Source organism: Pelodiscus sinensis, chromosome 7 (assembly GCF_052426305.1).
Source record: "Pelodiscus sinensis isolate ZL-2025 chromosome 7, ASM5242630v1, whole genome shotgun sequence".
Classification (NCBI taxonomy): Eukaryota; Metazoa; Chordata; order Testudines; family Trionychidae; genus Pelodiscus; species Pelodiscus sinensis.
In genome coordinates, this window is record NC_143058.1 from 4,325,736 (window position 1) to 4,339,782 (window position 14,047).

Sequence of the window (14,047 nt, forward strand, 5' to 3'; positions counted from 1 at the left end):
AGCCACCCTGATTGTACACAACATCAGCTATGAGAGCCATACACTACCTCTGCATCCAAGTAGAGCAGTGCTACAGTTCAATTAGCATAACCCACCAATTCTAGGTACGCAAGCACAGTTAGCACAAATACCCTATCCTAGGAGAGCTTCTTGGTTCCAATTTTGTGGCCCACAGAGATGGTCGACCACTCACACAACCTCCTCACTAGCTTCAGTATAGACTATGCCTTGTGAGGTTGTATTTGAAAATATAATTTGATGGTCATTATTGTCCTGGTAAAATATGTGTGGCAATGTATTTGAAGTTTAGGTTCTACTGTATGGTGTTATTAATATGTTCCAGCTGAGGCTCGCAAACAGTGTCTCTGTGTCTTACTAAGGAGTGTGTATTCTGCTTAATTTGCATTTAAGCAAAAAACAGAGGCAGCAAGCAGGAAGGGGGTAAAGGAAGCTCAGACAGGTGAGGGAAAGCAGCCAGGATCATCTCTCTCAATCAACCTTTCGTTTCTTTTGCCCAGCTAGAAATGTTTTTCAAGCGAGGGATTGAGACAAAAAACAAATGAACATACCAAACAATCCCCTCTATCCTCCTGCCCATCATGTTCATAGCACCAGACAAGCATGGAAACATTCATCGAACTCTGGGAGAGGGCTTACCTAAGAAGTTTGATCAGTAAGACTGCTGGAAGCATATGGTGGGTGAGACATGGTGCTTGAATGCGATAAGGCTTGTCTACACTATCGTTTAAGGCAATGTAATTTACGTCACTCAGGTGCGAAAAAGCTCCCCTCAAACAATGTAAGTTACAGTAACGTAGTGTTTCACAACATGCGGCGTTGCCAGGCAATACTCTTCCGCTAACAGTTTCTGCCTCTTGTTGAGGTGGAGTAATCCCATCGGCATAACATCTTCGCCAGCGACGACCGCAGCACAGCTGTATCATTGCAGCTGTATCAATGCAGTGTGGGAGTCTAGACTAGCCCATACCTAGGCACCAGCAGCACTTTTATTATTTTATCTAATTCAGTGTGTTTAAATGGAAGCGCTTGGGAAATTCCATTTGGTATGGCAAGTTGCATGCATGCTATTTTTTAAAGAAATAATGGACTTGATATAAACTCGTGTTGTCCAAGAGAGGGCTGGGTAGGGAGCATACAATTCTGAGGGGAATCAATTGCCAGAAAAGGACACAACGCGAACAATGGCAGCCCACTGTCTATGGTAGGCTCAGTGCAGTTCATATCCAGTCAGGAGTGAGGGAGGACAGCTGCTCTTCATGATTTCAATTCCTACTCCATACGGATTCTTAACAGGGCTAGTCCCCCCTCAATGCTATGGAACACCCCCACCTCCCAAAAAAGCAGCACTTGGCGGGGTGCGAAGAGAACCTATATTCAGGTTCCAAAGCACGTGAGCTCTGCCCCTTCTCTCACTTTCCCCATACCATCTCACCCCTTCCATTTAAGATTTCCTCAGAAATACAGAATACTGACTACAGCTATGCCACAACTCTCAAGGTGCCACATTAGAGCCTACCTAGACTTTTAAAAACACGCACAGCCCACTGAGTCATTCAATTAATAGAACTGCAGTGGAATGGTGCTGATTGACACTGCACCATCAGAAGTAGCTCCAAAGATGATGTGTCCAGGACTGTAAAAAAAAAGATACAAAACTTGCTGTGAGTGCCTCCACAATACTATAGCCTACAATTAAGCAGATTCACAACCACAGTGCAGAAGACTAGATGGGATTCTGTACAGAAGAAAAAACAGGATTCCATTCCACTACACCCTTTTTATTGACAAAAGGATAACGGAGATTTTCAGACGCTGGAGAAGGAAAGTACGAATCATGGTAACAGGTAGAAGCTTCTACTGGTCTTTCAATTCCTTCAGTCTTCTGATGGCAGATTTCACTGTCACTGCCGACGTGGTGCTGGAAGAAAAAACATCGTGTCGTTCCTGCAGTGAAGCAACTAGCAAATCCATTGTACTCCCCATCCATTTAAGTTTACAAACTGAAGAGAAGCAGTTATTACTCGGTCCAATTCCACTTTAATATCCCATGACACAACACATCTGAGACGGAGCAAGCATACGTAGCTATTTCTAAACTGCGCTAAAAATTCTGAATTTGATGACTCTGATATTAAACAAGTCATCAAAAAAGCAACAAAAATGTTAAACTTTGCTTCAACTACCAGACAAAGTTAGATATGTTTCCTTACTTATAGGTCCAGGCCCCACCAGCTACTGTCTTCATACAGGATCCGCAATGCCAGATACCTACAGCTTTCCTCTTCATTTTGGTCTGTAACACAAAGTGTTTATACGCTTTCAATCGAAGAAACCAAGAAAACCAGACATCTTTGTTCAGTCCAAATGAATGACCTTCCAATATTATTCCAAAAACAACTCAATGAAAACAGGATATAAATGTTAACTTTTCACAACAGCACCATTTCCAACCAGAGTCAGAAGAAATATGAAGACAGCAGACTTTCCAGATTTCTTGACATAGGCCAACTTCAGTAAAAGCATTTACTCAGGGAACGTCTACACTACTGCATTAAGTCGACCTAAAGTACACAACTCCAACTACATGAATAATGTAGCTCAAGTCAAAATACCTTAGAGTTGAGTTAATGCGGGATCTACACTATGGGGGATTGGGTGTTCAGGTTGATGACAGAAACTCTTCCGTCGACTTACCTTACTCTTTTCATTGGGAGCAGAGTATACAGGAACTGACTGGAGAGTTCCCTGTGGTCAATTTTGCAAGTCTTCATTAGACCAGCTAAATCGACTGCTGGTGGATTGATCTCAGAGCCTCAATCTTGGCTGTAGGGTAAATGTGGTCTCAGGCAGATACTACAGGGTGCTCAGCACATTTGAACGAGGCCACTTTAACTGTAGGCATCTGAATCAGAAATTGGTGGATAAACTACTAACGCACGGAGCGAGTAGTCTTTCAAATGTCTGAGATCTGAATTCAAAACTTAATTTTGGTATGAGATCAAGTAGATGGTTTCATACCAGTCTAATTCAAGAGATCCAGGCTGGAATCTAAAATGTTGTTTCTAGGAAAAACTTGAGGATTACAGAGTTTTAACCTGAGAATTACAGGGTTAGTCTTTAAAGCGCTACTAGACTATTTGTTGTTTAAGTTTTTCCTGTTACAGACTAATTCAGCTACCCCTCTGAGGGTTTTAACAGCCAGAGGTACATGAAGAGTGAATAATTTTATCTTATGTCCCTTTATTAGAGGTCTAACATTTTCTTTTCACTAGCACCACTATGCAACAGTGAAAAATACCCTGAAACTATGTTAACTGAATTGCCACAAAAATATGTAACCTGAAACACGGTAAATCTTTTCAGATAACATGAAAAGGTAGGGATTTTGCAAAAAGGCGTAACCTTTAGATCTCTGAAAGTTGTGCACAATTCAAACAACACTTATCGACAGTCATTAACATGTTATATATTAAGAGGTGGAGAAATCCAAAGCAGAATTCCCATTTTTAAATTTCAACCACTGTAAACCTCTGAATTTGTTGGTGTGAATCCTGGGGCTCTTACCTTTCCACAGAAGGAGCAGGTATACTTTGCATGCTGGCTAATTTCAATTTTCTTTACCATTTTCCTGAGAGAAGCTCCATAACGGGTACCATATTTACCCACAATCCCAACTTTCTTGGTGCGCTTTGCCTGTCAGGATAGAAATCACCACACATAGCTTAATTAAAACCAGAGACTGGTTAGCGGTTTATTAAACAGCAGCCAAAGAAGTAAAACAAAATTACATGCACACTGCTTTCATCTATTTTAATTAATTATGTAACAGTACTTTTAGAGAATAGGTTCCACAAAAATGCTGTATAAAAACATCAGTGTTCTTGAGTGCAGTCACAGACAAGATCCCTGTAAGCTGTGCACTTGGGTAGTCCCTCAGGAGAATTTCAACTGCCCCCCAGATGATTAGCAGTGTGCCCACAGCTAGGTTACAGGTTTCTATTGGTGGTGCACATTCACACATGCCATTTATTCTGCACTAGGGATGTAAAATCCCATTTAATTAGATAACTAGTTAAAACATGTTTAACCAGTTAAACGGGTGGGAGGGCTGTTCCAGCTTAGCTGGAGCAGCTACCATCAGCAGTGGGCCAGCCATAATCGTCCTGGTGGTTATCTGTAACTGGTAAGCATCACCATTTTCACTCCTATTCTGCACATGAATGGAACAAAAGTCTGCACATGGATTAGGGACGTAAAAAAAACCCATATAAAAATAATAACCTTGTAACCAATAAATGTCTTGTCGGCTACATGGTTAATTGTGGGGCTGCCGACTGTGCATGCTCCGGCCGGGCACCAGTTAACTGGTTATATTCCTAACGTGGATGGAAAAGATTAGAGGAACACTAATTGGGGCCTAAATGAGGTTTCCATCGTCGCATGTCTACAGAGCCTTCCAGCAGATGTTCTCTGGATCACACTGACAGACAAAGTCTTGCAAAACGAAGTATTTTTATCTCCAAGTCAGATATAAGGGGAAAAAAACCAGACAAAGACTACATGACCTGCTCAGATTCACACAGCAAGTTGGTTTGACTAGTCTTGCCATTACCCATCATCTCAAGTTTAAACTTCAAGCCCCTGCTTTCAAAGTCTGCAATTCCACTCTGGCCTCCATCTCAGGTCTCCTCTCTAAACCCATTCTTCATCAATCCCTTCACGCTTTCAAGGATGCCAGCTTCGATTGCCAGTCCTAACACCCCAGGCTCAGAATGACCTCCCAAATCCTAGCACACCAGGGCCTATGCTTTCTCGTTCACATCTCCTGAAGACCCTCTCTTCCTCTGCAAAGCCTAGAAAGAGCTCGGGATGTCAACATGCAGTCAACTATAGGATTAATGGATAAGCCTCGGCTTAATCAACTACATGCATTCCCCACCCTTGCTGCCTCTGTATCAGAGGCAGCAAGGGGGGAGGGAGCAGGAGCTGGGGGAAACAGGCTTAAGAGGGGGGAAGGCAGGGGAGGCTGCCAGGTGCAGCGGGCCTGAGCTCCCCACAGACAGAGGCTGCTCCATGATACAGAAGCAGCAGCATGGAGTAGCAGGGGATTTCCCCAGGAGTGGGGCCAGTGCACCGTGGCTGACAGCCCCACCCCTGGGGACTATAGAATAGTTGAGTAACCGATAAGAACTCATGTAGTTACTCAACTATTCAATTACCTGATATCTAACATCCCTACAAAGAACATGAATGGAAATCAGAATACAAAGAGGAATCTGTTACTCTCTCCCTGGGTTCTCCTTGATCCTCTTCCTGCCCTAAAACCCCATAAAGGGAACAGCTTTGAGATCAGTGCCTGGTACCTTCCCAAGGTACCTTCTCACTGTCAGAACTCAACAGAGATGAGCCAACAGCGAAGTTCAGTGCTGCGAACCTGTTTCCTGGCTCTCATCATCATCCTGATCACCGGACAGCCAGACTCAGGGAATGCAATGATGCAGGCTGACCCACCCGCCAGCCCACAATCAGGTAGAGACGGCAAGAGAAAGCTACCACCGGGGAAGTAAAATCCCATTTATTATATGTTTAACCAGTTAACTGGCCCACCATGTCACAGATTAGAAGCCCCTGGAGCACCCCCCGCCACACAGCAGGCTCAGCCAGGCGCGGGTTAACTGGTGACCCATAAGCATCACCAGGTAAGGATAGTGATAGAAATGTAGCCGTGTTAGTCTGGGGTAGTTGAAGCAAAATGCAGGTAAGGATGATGCTTATTAGGTTTACCTGTCTACACCCCCTCCCGGCACCCCAACTTCAGTAGCGGGGTTCTACCCAGTAATGGGAAGGGGGCTGCGAGGAATGACCCCAGGCAAATTGGGCCAGCAGGTAAAGGAAAACACTTACCTACCCTGCTTCCTCCAAATCCCTCAGCTCTATCCCCCCCTGCCCTCACTCAGCCCAGGCCCTGCCCTCCTCCTTCTGCAATACCCTTTCCCTGTGGCCCAGGCCCTTCCCCTACAGCCCAGGCTAATGGCTCCCCCCACCCCAAGCTCAGCAGTTCCTAACCACCAGGCTGCGAACCGCTGGCTGCCGGGCCGCAGCGGCTCTGGGGGCCGGGGTACATCACCCAGCACCTCCCCTCCCACCGCGGTTGTTGGGAGAGGCATGTCCCGCCCCACCTCTCAGCCAACCAGTGCTGAGCAGGGCAGGGTCTCCTCCCAGAGGTGGAAAAGCAGTTCGCTGTACGGAGCCGGGCATGACAGCCTTAGAGCACTTAGAGCAGCCCCAACACAGGCAGCATGGTCCAGCTGGTAGCAATGTGGGGCTAGGTGAGGTGGGCAGGGCAGGGCTAGGTGAGGGGGACAAGGCAGACACTGGGGGCTCTGGGGCAGGGCTAGTGCTGGAGCAAAGCTAATTCTGGGGGGCTCTGGAGGCAGGGCTAGTGCTGGGCAGCTCTGGGGCAAAGCTAATAGTGGGGGGCTCTGGAGGGAGGGCTAGTGCTGGGCAGCTCTGGGGCAAAGCTAATACTGGGGGGCTCTGGAGGCGGGGCTAGTGCTGGGCAGCTCTGGGGCAAAGCTAATACTGGGGGGCTCTGGAGGCGGGGCTAGTGCTGGGCAGCTCTGGGCCAAAGCTAATACGGGGGGGCTCTGGAGGCGGGGCTAGTACTGGGCTGGGCAGCTCTGGGGCAAAGCTAATACTGGGGGGCTCTGGAGACGGGGCTAGTGCTGGGAAGCTCTGGGGCAAAGCTAATACGGGGGGGCTCTGGGGGCAAAGCTAATACTGGGGGGCTCTGGAGGCGGGGCTGGGGGGGGGGGCTAGTGCTGGGCAGCTCTGGGGCAAAGCTAATACTGGGGGGCTCTGGAGGCGGGGCTAGTGCTGGGCAGTTCTGGGGGCAAAGCTAATACTGGGGGGCTCTGGAGGCGGGGCTAGTGCTGGGCAGCTCTGGGGCAAAGCTAATACGGGGGGGCTCTGGAGGCGGGGCTAGTGCTGGGAAGCTCTGGGGCAAAGCTAATACGGGGGGGCTCTGGAGGCGGGGCTAGTGCTGGGCAGCTCTGGGGAAAAGCTAATACTGGGGGGCTCTGGAGGCGGGGCTAGTGCTGGAGGGCTCTAAGGAGCAAGGGGCTCGCACTGGGGCGTCCGAGGACTCTGGGGGCTGGGACTAGTTCCATTTTATTTGCCTATTTATTATCTGCGGAATGAATATGCAAATATTCAAATCCAATGAATATTTTGGCCCGCCAACAGCTTGTGCCCGGGTCTGCCAGCCCGCGACATAAAAACAGCTGGGAACCGCTGCGCTAGCTCTTACCCTCCCCCACCCACCCCGACCTGCTCGGCCCGGGGCCTGTCACTCTCCCCCCCCCCCCCCGCCGCCTCCGCGGCCCGGGTCCTGCCCTCGCTGCCCGGCCCCCTCCCACGCAGGGAAATCGGGCTGCGGCTGCCCCTGCCCCCCGCCCCGCTCGCGCAGGCCTCGCGGCACCGGCTCCGGCCCCCGCCCGCGCGGTCGGGGCGGCCAGCGGGGCGGATGGCGGCGGATTGAGCCGGGCCCCCCTCCGCCACACTCACCATCTTCCTGCCGGGCCTGGACGCAAAGGAGGCGGCACTTCCTGCGCAGGCGCGATACCCGGACCCGGACCGGAAGGAAGGAGGGCTCGAACCACAGAGAGGATGGGAGCGCGAGGCGGAGTGGGGCGCTCTGCACCGCTGGGGGTGTGCGACTCTATCGTCGCCTTGCTGCAGCACCTGCTCGAGGGAGCAGGAGCTCTGCTGCAGCTGTTCCAGGGAACACACGTTGCTGGGTCAGGCCCAGCCAGGCCTGCTTGAGAAGGGGGAGGAGCCCCACTTTCTTACCCTGCTTAGCCCCCCTCTGGTGCTCAGCCCCCGTCTCCCCTTCACACGCTAGGCGAGCAACAGCCTTTGGTGGAACCCCCCCGTTGCATTTCTGTACAAAGACCATCCTGGGGTAGGAGCCAGGCATTTGTACACAGGGGCAATATGCTGAATACCCTGGCTCCAAAGTGGGGCAAACCTCTGCGACGGTTTAATAGCAGCAGAGAGGATACGTGAGCACTGGTGTACTCGCTAAAAGCCCTTGCGTGGAGACAGACGTAGCCTGAAGCCTACTTCTCTGCTCTCACTCAACAGTCGCACTAGCAGCAGTAGGGGAGTGCTGAGGAATTCAAGGCAAAGACAAGCCGAAGGAAAAGTCAGAGAATTAGAACAGACACTACTATACAACAATATAGCAAGTTTAATTGTGCCCTTTAATTTCAGGAACAGAGGAATTGCAGTAGAAGCAGCACTTGTCCACCTACTCTTGTGTGTTAGCTGAGCGGGAGCTAATACCCAATGCTGCAGAGGAAGGAACAAGACCGCCCACGCTGGACAACAATAACAGAACCTTGCCCTAGGGAAATTTTCTTCCTAACCTCTTCCAGTCAGAGTTAATCATATGCCCTGAAACACCAGAGCTTTGAGCCTCCTGCCTCATTGTTTCCCATGCAGGCAAGCTGTTGACCTCACTATTATAGGGTCAAAGACTACAATTGGTTTTTTAAAGATGCAGGATAATTTTATGACCAATACTTCTTTCCTGAATAAATATTAAGTGGTGAGTCCAACACCAAACCTTAGGTGTTGATCTTCCTCCCACAGAAGTGCAGGTTGGGTTATGGGTTTTCCCCCCTCAGTACGTTAACCCATGCAGTTGGCAGGACCCCAGGTGTGACCACCCAACTGTCTGCTGTGATACATCTGATCCTATTTATACAGATTAGCTAGCGGCATGACAGACAAGAGGGTGGAGGAGAGGCTATCACGAAAGAACAAAAGGAGAAGACAATCAGTAGATTCAAATAAGACCATTCAACAGGAAACAGGTTCATTGCCATCAGTGAGCAGAGATGTCACCTCATGAATAAATGTACAATTAGAAAACTATGATCTAAAGCTAAGTGGAGTTAAGAAAACAGGAGATAACATAGTAGAAGACTTGCCTGGTATTGCCCAGGTCTGGCTAAAGGGGAGGGGGAAGTCAAAGGCCTCCCACCAGCAATCCCCAGAGGTACGGGGGAAAGAGTGTAGGCCTGCCGATGCAGCCACACTGGGTGGCCTGACAGTGCTGCACCTGTGGGTGCTGGGGGTAGGTAACTGGAGCTGTACTGCCCAGCCCTAGTGGTGCTCCAGGGGGAATGGCCGTGGTGGTGGGGCTTCTCCCACACCGGTTCAGCACTGGAGCCAAGGACCAGCTAAGGAAGGGTTTGGAGCGGGGTCCACTGACCTGGGCCGGTGGCTGGCAAGATGGCAAGCCATCCCCAGCTGGCCACTCCCTTCCTGGTGCGGCTGCCCCCACTGGTCACGCTGCGGGACAGCTTTCCCCAGTGCTTGCTGCCCCCTGTGGTGACTGTGCAGTATCGCGTCCCTCTGATCAATCCCCTCCTTTCCATGGTATGGATAACAATCCAATTCCAGGCACATCCCATTTTCCTGCCACAACCAAACCCTGACTTTGCTTTAAATTCATGGAGGTTTGGTCCATCAGTGGCTATTAGCCAGGATGGGCAGGGATGGTGTCCCTGGCATCTGTTTGTCTGGGAATGGGTGACCGGAGAGGGATCACTTGATGATACCCTGCTCTGTTCCCTCCCTCTGAGGCACCTGGTATTGGCCACTGTGGGCAGACAGGATACTGGGCTAGATGGACCTTTGGTCTGATCCAGTATGGCCGTTCTTATGTTCTTAAGTTAGGATAAGAGGAAGCTGCACACCAAATGTGGTGGTCCTAGCTGTTAGCATTTAAGGCAGAGGTGCAGAACCTAAAGCCCTGGCTTGCCTGATTCCAGACCCCCGAGGCTCAGGGTCCTGCCCTCGAGCACTGGACAGCATGCACTGGTGCTCCAGTCCCTCCGCTTCTCGTGTGCAGCCCCTGACTGCCTGTTCTGCAGGTCAGTGGCCTCCGACCCAAAAACAGTTCCCCACACCTGGCTTAGGAGGCACTCAAACAAACGGACTCACAGACAGACGGACACCTCTAACACATATAAAAAGACACAGCAGGTATAATGGATGAAAAAGGTTTGAATATTTATCTTTCTTAATCTAACAAAAGCTATGGTGGGGGAGGGAGGAGAAAGAATCAGGATATACAAGCAGTTATCACAAAAGCAAACTTCTGCTTCCATGCCGACAATCCAAGGATTCAGCTGCTGCAAAGCTACCTATGACACTTTCAGCATTACTTCCCTCCCAGAGTTTTGAGTCCCACACAAAACATCTGTCATGCTTTTCAGTTTTATGCAGCTAAATTTGGTAAATCTGTCCTGTGATAATAGGGTTATCTAAAGCCTTCAAACTCACAAAATGGGATTTATTTGCAGCTTGAGCTGGAATGATCCATCATTTGGAAAATATTGTCGAAATACATTAATGCAGGGATACAGCACATATCCAGACAGTAAAATTGATCTAGATCACAGTGGATTTTATTGGATTAGAAGTTTAGCCACAGAATGCAGATTTCTGACTGCCTAGCCTAAAAGCCCATGAACCAAAAATGGATAGAGGGGTTAGCTGGTTTTATTGTTAAGAAAAATCAAAGAACACAGTAGATACAAGAACGATAAAAAGGGGAACAGCAAATTTGGAGTTTTAAGAGACAAAAAGTCACTGATAATTTATAACAATTCTTAGGTTACCCCACCCCCTACCCCCAAACTGGATTTTTAAAAAAACATTCTTTGATCATCATACACATAAGGCCTCAATGTCCCTCACTTCAGGCTACAGTTATCCCGCAAAAACCCCGCCGCATTCAAGGAATGATTTCCTCTTCCGCTTTTTTTCAGAAATACCTCGTTTCACAAGGCATAAGGGCTCCGCCTAAAGGGGAGGCCCATCTAGACTGGGCCAAATGGTGGAAAAGCCTCTTTCGCAAAAGCGACTGAAAAAAGCTACGCAAATAGCAGCTGCCCGTCGTCTAGACCTAGCCTCAGATCAAAAAAGGGAATTTGTAGGATTCAGAAAGTATCCCACAAACAACATGGAATTTCTCTCTCTCTCTCTCTCAAAAAAAATCCAAAGAAAAACAAACCCAGCAACTGAATACCGTGCTATGTGGAAGATTATGAAGAGATGGCCGTGTTGTACGATCCATGAAGGGAATGCTCGAGTAATCCAAACTCAATGGACTAGCAGTGCTGTTGAGTTCTGTCAATACTTATAATAGGAGAATCCAGTTTGGTTTAATTAAGAAATGATAGTGATCTTGATCAACTGGTAAACGGGGTGTCAGCAAAGAGTCTTCTCCGTTGATACCCACATTTTCCCCTCACCAAAAAAAACCAACCCCCCACAACACAGGCTATAGTTACAGGCTGGGGACTCTCTCTGAGGATGCAGTGACTCTGAAAAGGCCTTAGCTATCGGTAGATAATCAGATGGGCAAGAGCTCCCAGTGAAAACTGTTGGCAAAAAAACGTGTGATCCTTGGACGCATAAACGGGGACAGGTTGAACCTCTATGGTCTGGGACTCTCTGGTCCAGCAACATCTGTGGTCAGGCAGGACCAGAGATGCTGTAGGACAACCGGCGAGCTCCCGCTGCAGAGGTTGCTGGCAGTCTGCACGCCCAGTAGGTTGGGGGCAGTGAGCCCCACCAGCCGGAGTGCCCCCGCTGACCAGAGCGGGACTAGCAGCCGTGGGCTGGGAGCTCTGCCGTGGCCGGAGGAAGACTGGCCTGGAGAGTAGCCCTGACTTTTGGGGCCCACAGCCCCGCCATTAAGAGCTGGGCCAGCGACCTGGAGAGGAGCCTGGCGGCGGGCAGGGAGCCCTGCTGGCCAGAGTGGGGCCAGCAGCCCATAGAAGAGCCCCACCAGGAGGGCTGGGGGCAGGAGAGCCGAGCAGACGTGCTGAAAGTAGCGCAGTGGCTAAGGCTGCAGTCAGGAGGGGAGCAACAGGAGAGCCAGAGGCTTGACGTCCCCAGTCCGGCAAATTCCCTAGTTCGGGACCACTTGGGTCCCAATGAGTAATATTCAAATTACTCATTTCTGAAAGTCCTTTGAGGGAAAAAACTGTAGTTAAACTTCCACATTATTAATACACATGGCAAACTGTTTGCCATGAATCCCTGTATGCAGTAATAACATTAACCTTCCAGCATACACGAGTTCTGGAGGACTAGCAAACAGGGAATCCTCTTAAAATAAAAGGGAAGCAACTGGATACAATCAAGAATGGAGACCTTAGACTTTCTGGAATGCCCTGCTGCCTGTCTCCAACTAGCTGCACCGTCTGCAGAAATGTGTGTACTTCTGGCTGGGGGTGCAATTCCCGGCTGTAGGAGCCATACCCATGCTAGCTCTTGTCGAACAGGAGTGCTAAAAATAGAAAGCAGCCATGGCAACGGGATGGGCTAACTGCCTGAGTATGGACCATAAATTAGCGAATATAGCCCACGGGTTGTCCATGTTTTTACCGACCACGCCCTGCCCCTCTGCAGAGTACATATGTCCGCGTCTTATGCAATTTGATTTTTGCTCATTTTACTCGTATTACAAGACAACAAGATCAACATAATAAAATCAGCATCTTCGATTTAATAATAATTGAATAAGAGCGGCAATGTTGTTGTGTTTACTAAAATAAAATAACAAGACCCAGTATTATCGGGCTGCATGATGTCGCAATCTTCAATCTTGATAGCTGGCACATGGCAACCACATCAAAGACCGCCAGATTCTTTTATGAAGGCGGCAGAAGTCTCTGCAGTTTATGTACGTCTGCGGGTTTTCTAACATTTTTTTACACACGATAGAAAAACTGTGGGTAATATGAATGCATGTTATACTTGGACGTATGTTATATTCGCTAATTTACGGTACTCATTGGGGATCTGAGGCACATACTCCGTGGCTACAGTCGGATGCAAACTTGTGCAAGATCTCACCCCACCTTCCACTGTAGATGGACCTTTTCTGAGGACCTGGAGGGTATAAACAGGCTGTGTACCAGCAACGAGCAATCTTGACTAAATCGTTAAAAGCCCTTTTCTCCAGGGGAAGATTTTCTTCTCTTTTTACGCTTGAAAGAGCAACGCGAATGTCAAATGTTCTTGAAAAGTCTCAGCGACTCTGCTGAGATCCAGCTGTGATTTTATGAGCCCCATTCCAGAGCAAGAGTATACCGGATGTCCTTGCGTGGAACTGGAGATTTAGCAGCATGGAGATAAGAGTAAATAGAGACTTTGATGGGAGGCAGAATTGTCCAAAGACGCAGATTTCAGACGGCGACTATTTGCCGCTCCTGCTCCTCGCACTGATGGGAGGAAGAAAATCATTCCTCAGAGAAGATAAGACTTGTGCATGAAGCCTCTCCCCATCCCTTTCACTGCTTCCTGCAGCCCACTGAATACAACCCTCTTTCAAATGGCCACAGGTTAGCACAGTCTGTAAAGGGTTAGCTGCAAGCTGTTGAGAGCCATTGGGGAGAGACATCCACCAATGTCATCTAGAACAGCGTTTCTTAAACTATGTTCTGCGGACACTGGTGTTCCATGAACAACTCGCAGGTGTGCCGCGACCTCTTCTTTGTTTTTGTCTTGTTTTGTCTGACTTTTTTTTTTTTTTAAAGAAAATATTCATAAAATAAATAAATAAATACATAAATGGAGATTGCCTATCTCCTAGCACTGGAAGGGACCTTGAAAGGTCATCGAGTCCAGTCCCCTGCCTTCACAGCAGGACCAAGTACCATCCCTGACAAATTTTTGCCCCAAATCCCTAAATGGCCTCTGCAAGGATTGAACTCACAACCCTGGGTTTAGCAGGCCAGAGATCAAACCACTGAGCATAGGTTTTCCGCATTAAAAAGAATTATTGTTTGGTGTTCCGTGGTCTCAAAATGTTTAAGAAACACTGATCGAGAGGCTTGTGCAGGTAGGCACCTACACAGGGCTGGACAATAGTCTCCTGCATGTGGCTCTTTCGATCGAACGTCCACAGTTGGACTTTTCTCCTCTCTCATTTTCCTCC

At 48.7% G+C, this 14,047-nt stretch overlaps 1 protein-coding gene across 1 annotated transcript; it reads right to left on the reverse strand.

Annotated features, from left to right (window-relative positions):
• Positions 1–1,778: 1,778 nt before the first annotated feature.
• Positions 1,779–7,735, reverse strand: RPL37A (ribosomal protein L37a). The gene is made up of 4 exons (XM_006124727.4): positions 7,588–7,735; positions 3,586–3,714; positions 2,232–2,314; positions 1,779–1,939 (listed from the first exon to the last, which is right to left on the reverse strand). Exons 1-4 carry the CDS (start codon positions 7,588–7,590, stop codon positions 1,876–1,878), a joined length of 279 nt encoding a protein of 92 aa, XP_006124789.1. The 5' UTR covers positions 7,591–7,735; the 3' UTR covers positions 1,779–1,875.
• Between the last annotated feature and the right edge of the window lie 6,312 nt (positions 7,736–14,047).

Bases quoted from the DNA above. Each gene is read 5' to 3' on its own strand.
- RPL37A (XM_006124727.4), bottom strand. The intron at 2,315-3,585 runs GTAAGAGCCCCA...TTTGTGTTACAG, and splicing joins CCTGCTCCTTCTGTGGAAAG to ACCAAAATGAAGAGGAAAGC. The intron at 1,940-2,231 runs GTAAGGAAACAT...TTTTTCTTCCAG, and splicing joins GGTGGGGCCTGGACCTATAA to CACCACGTCGGCAGTGACAG.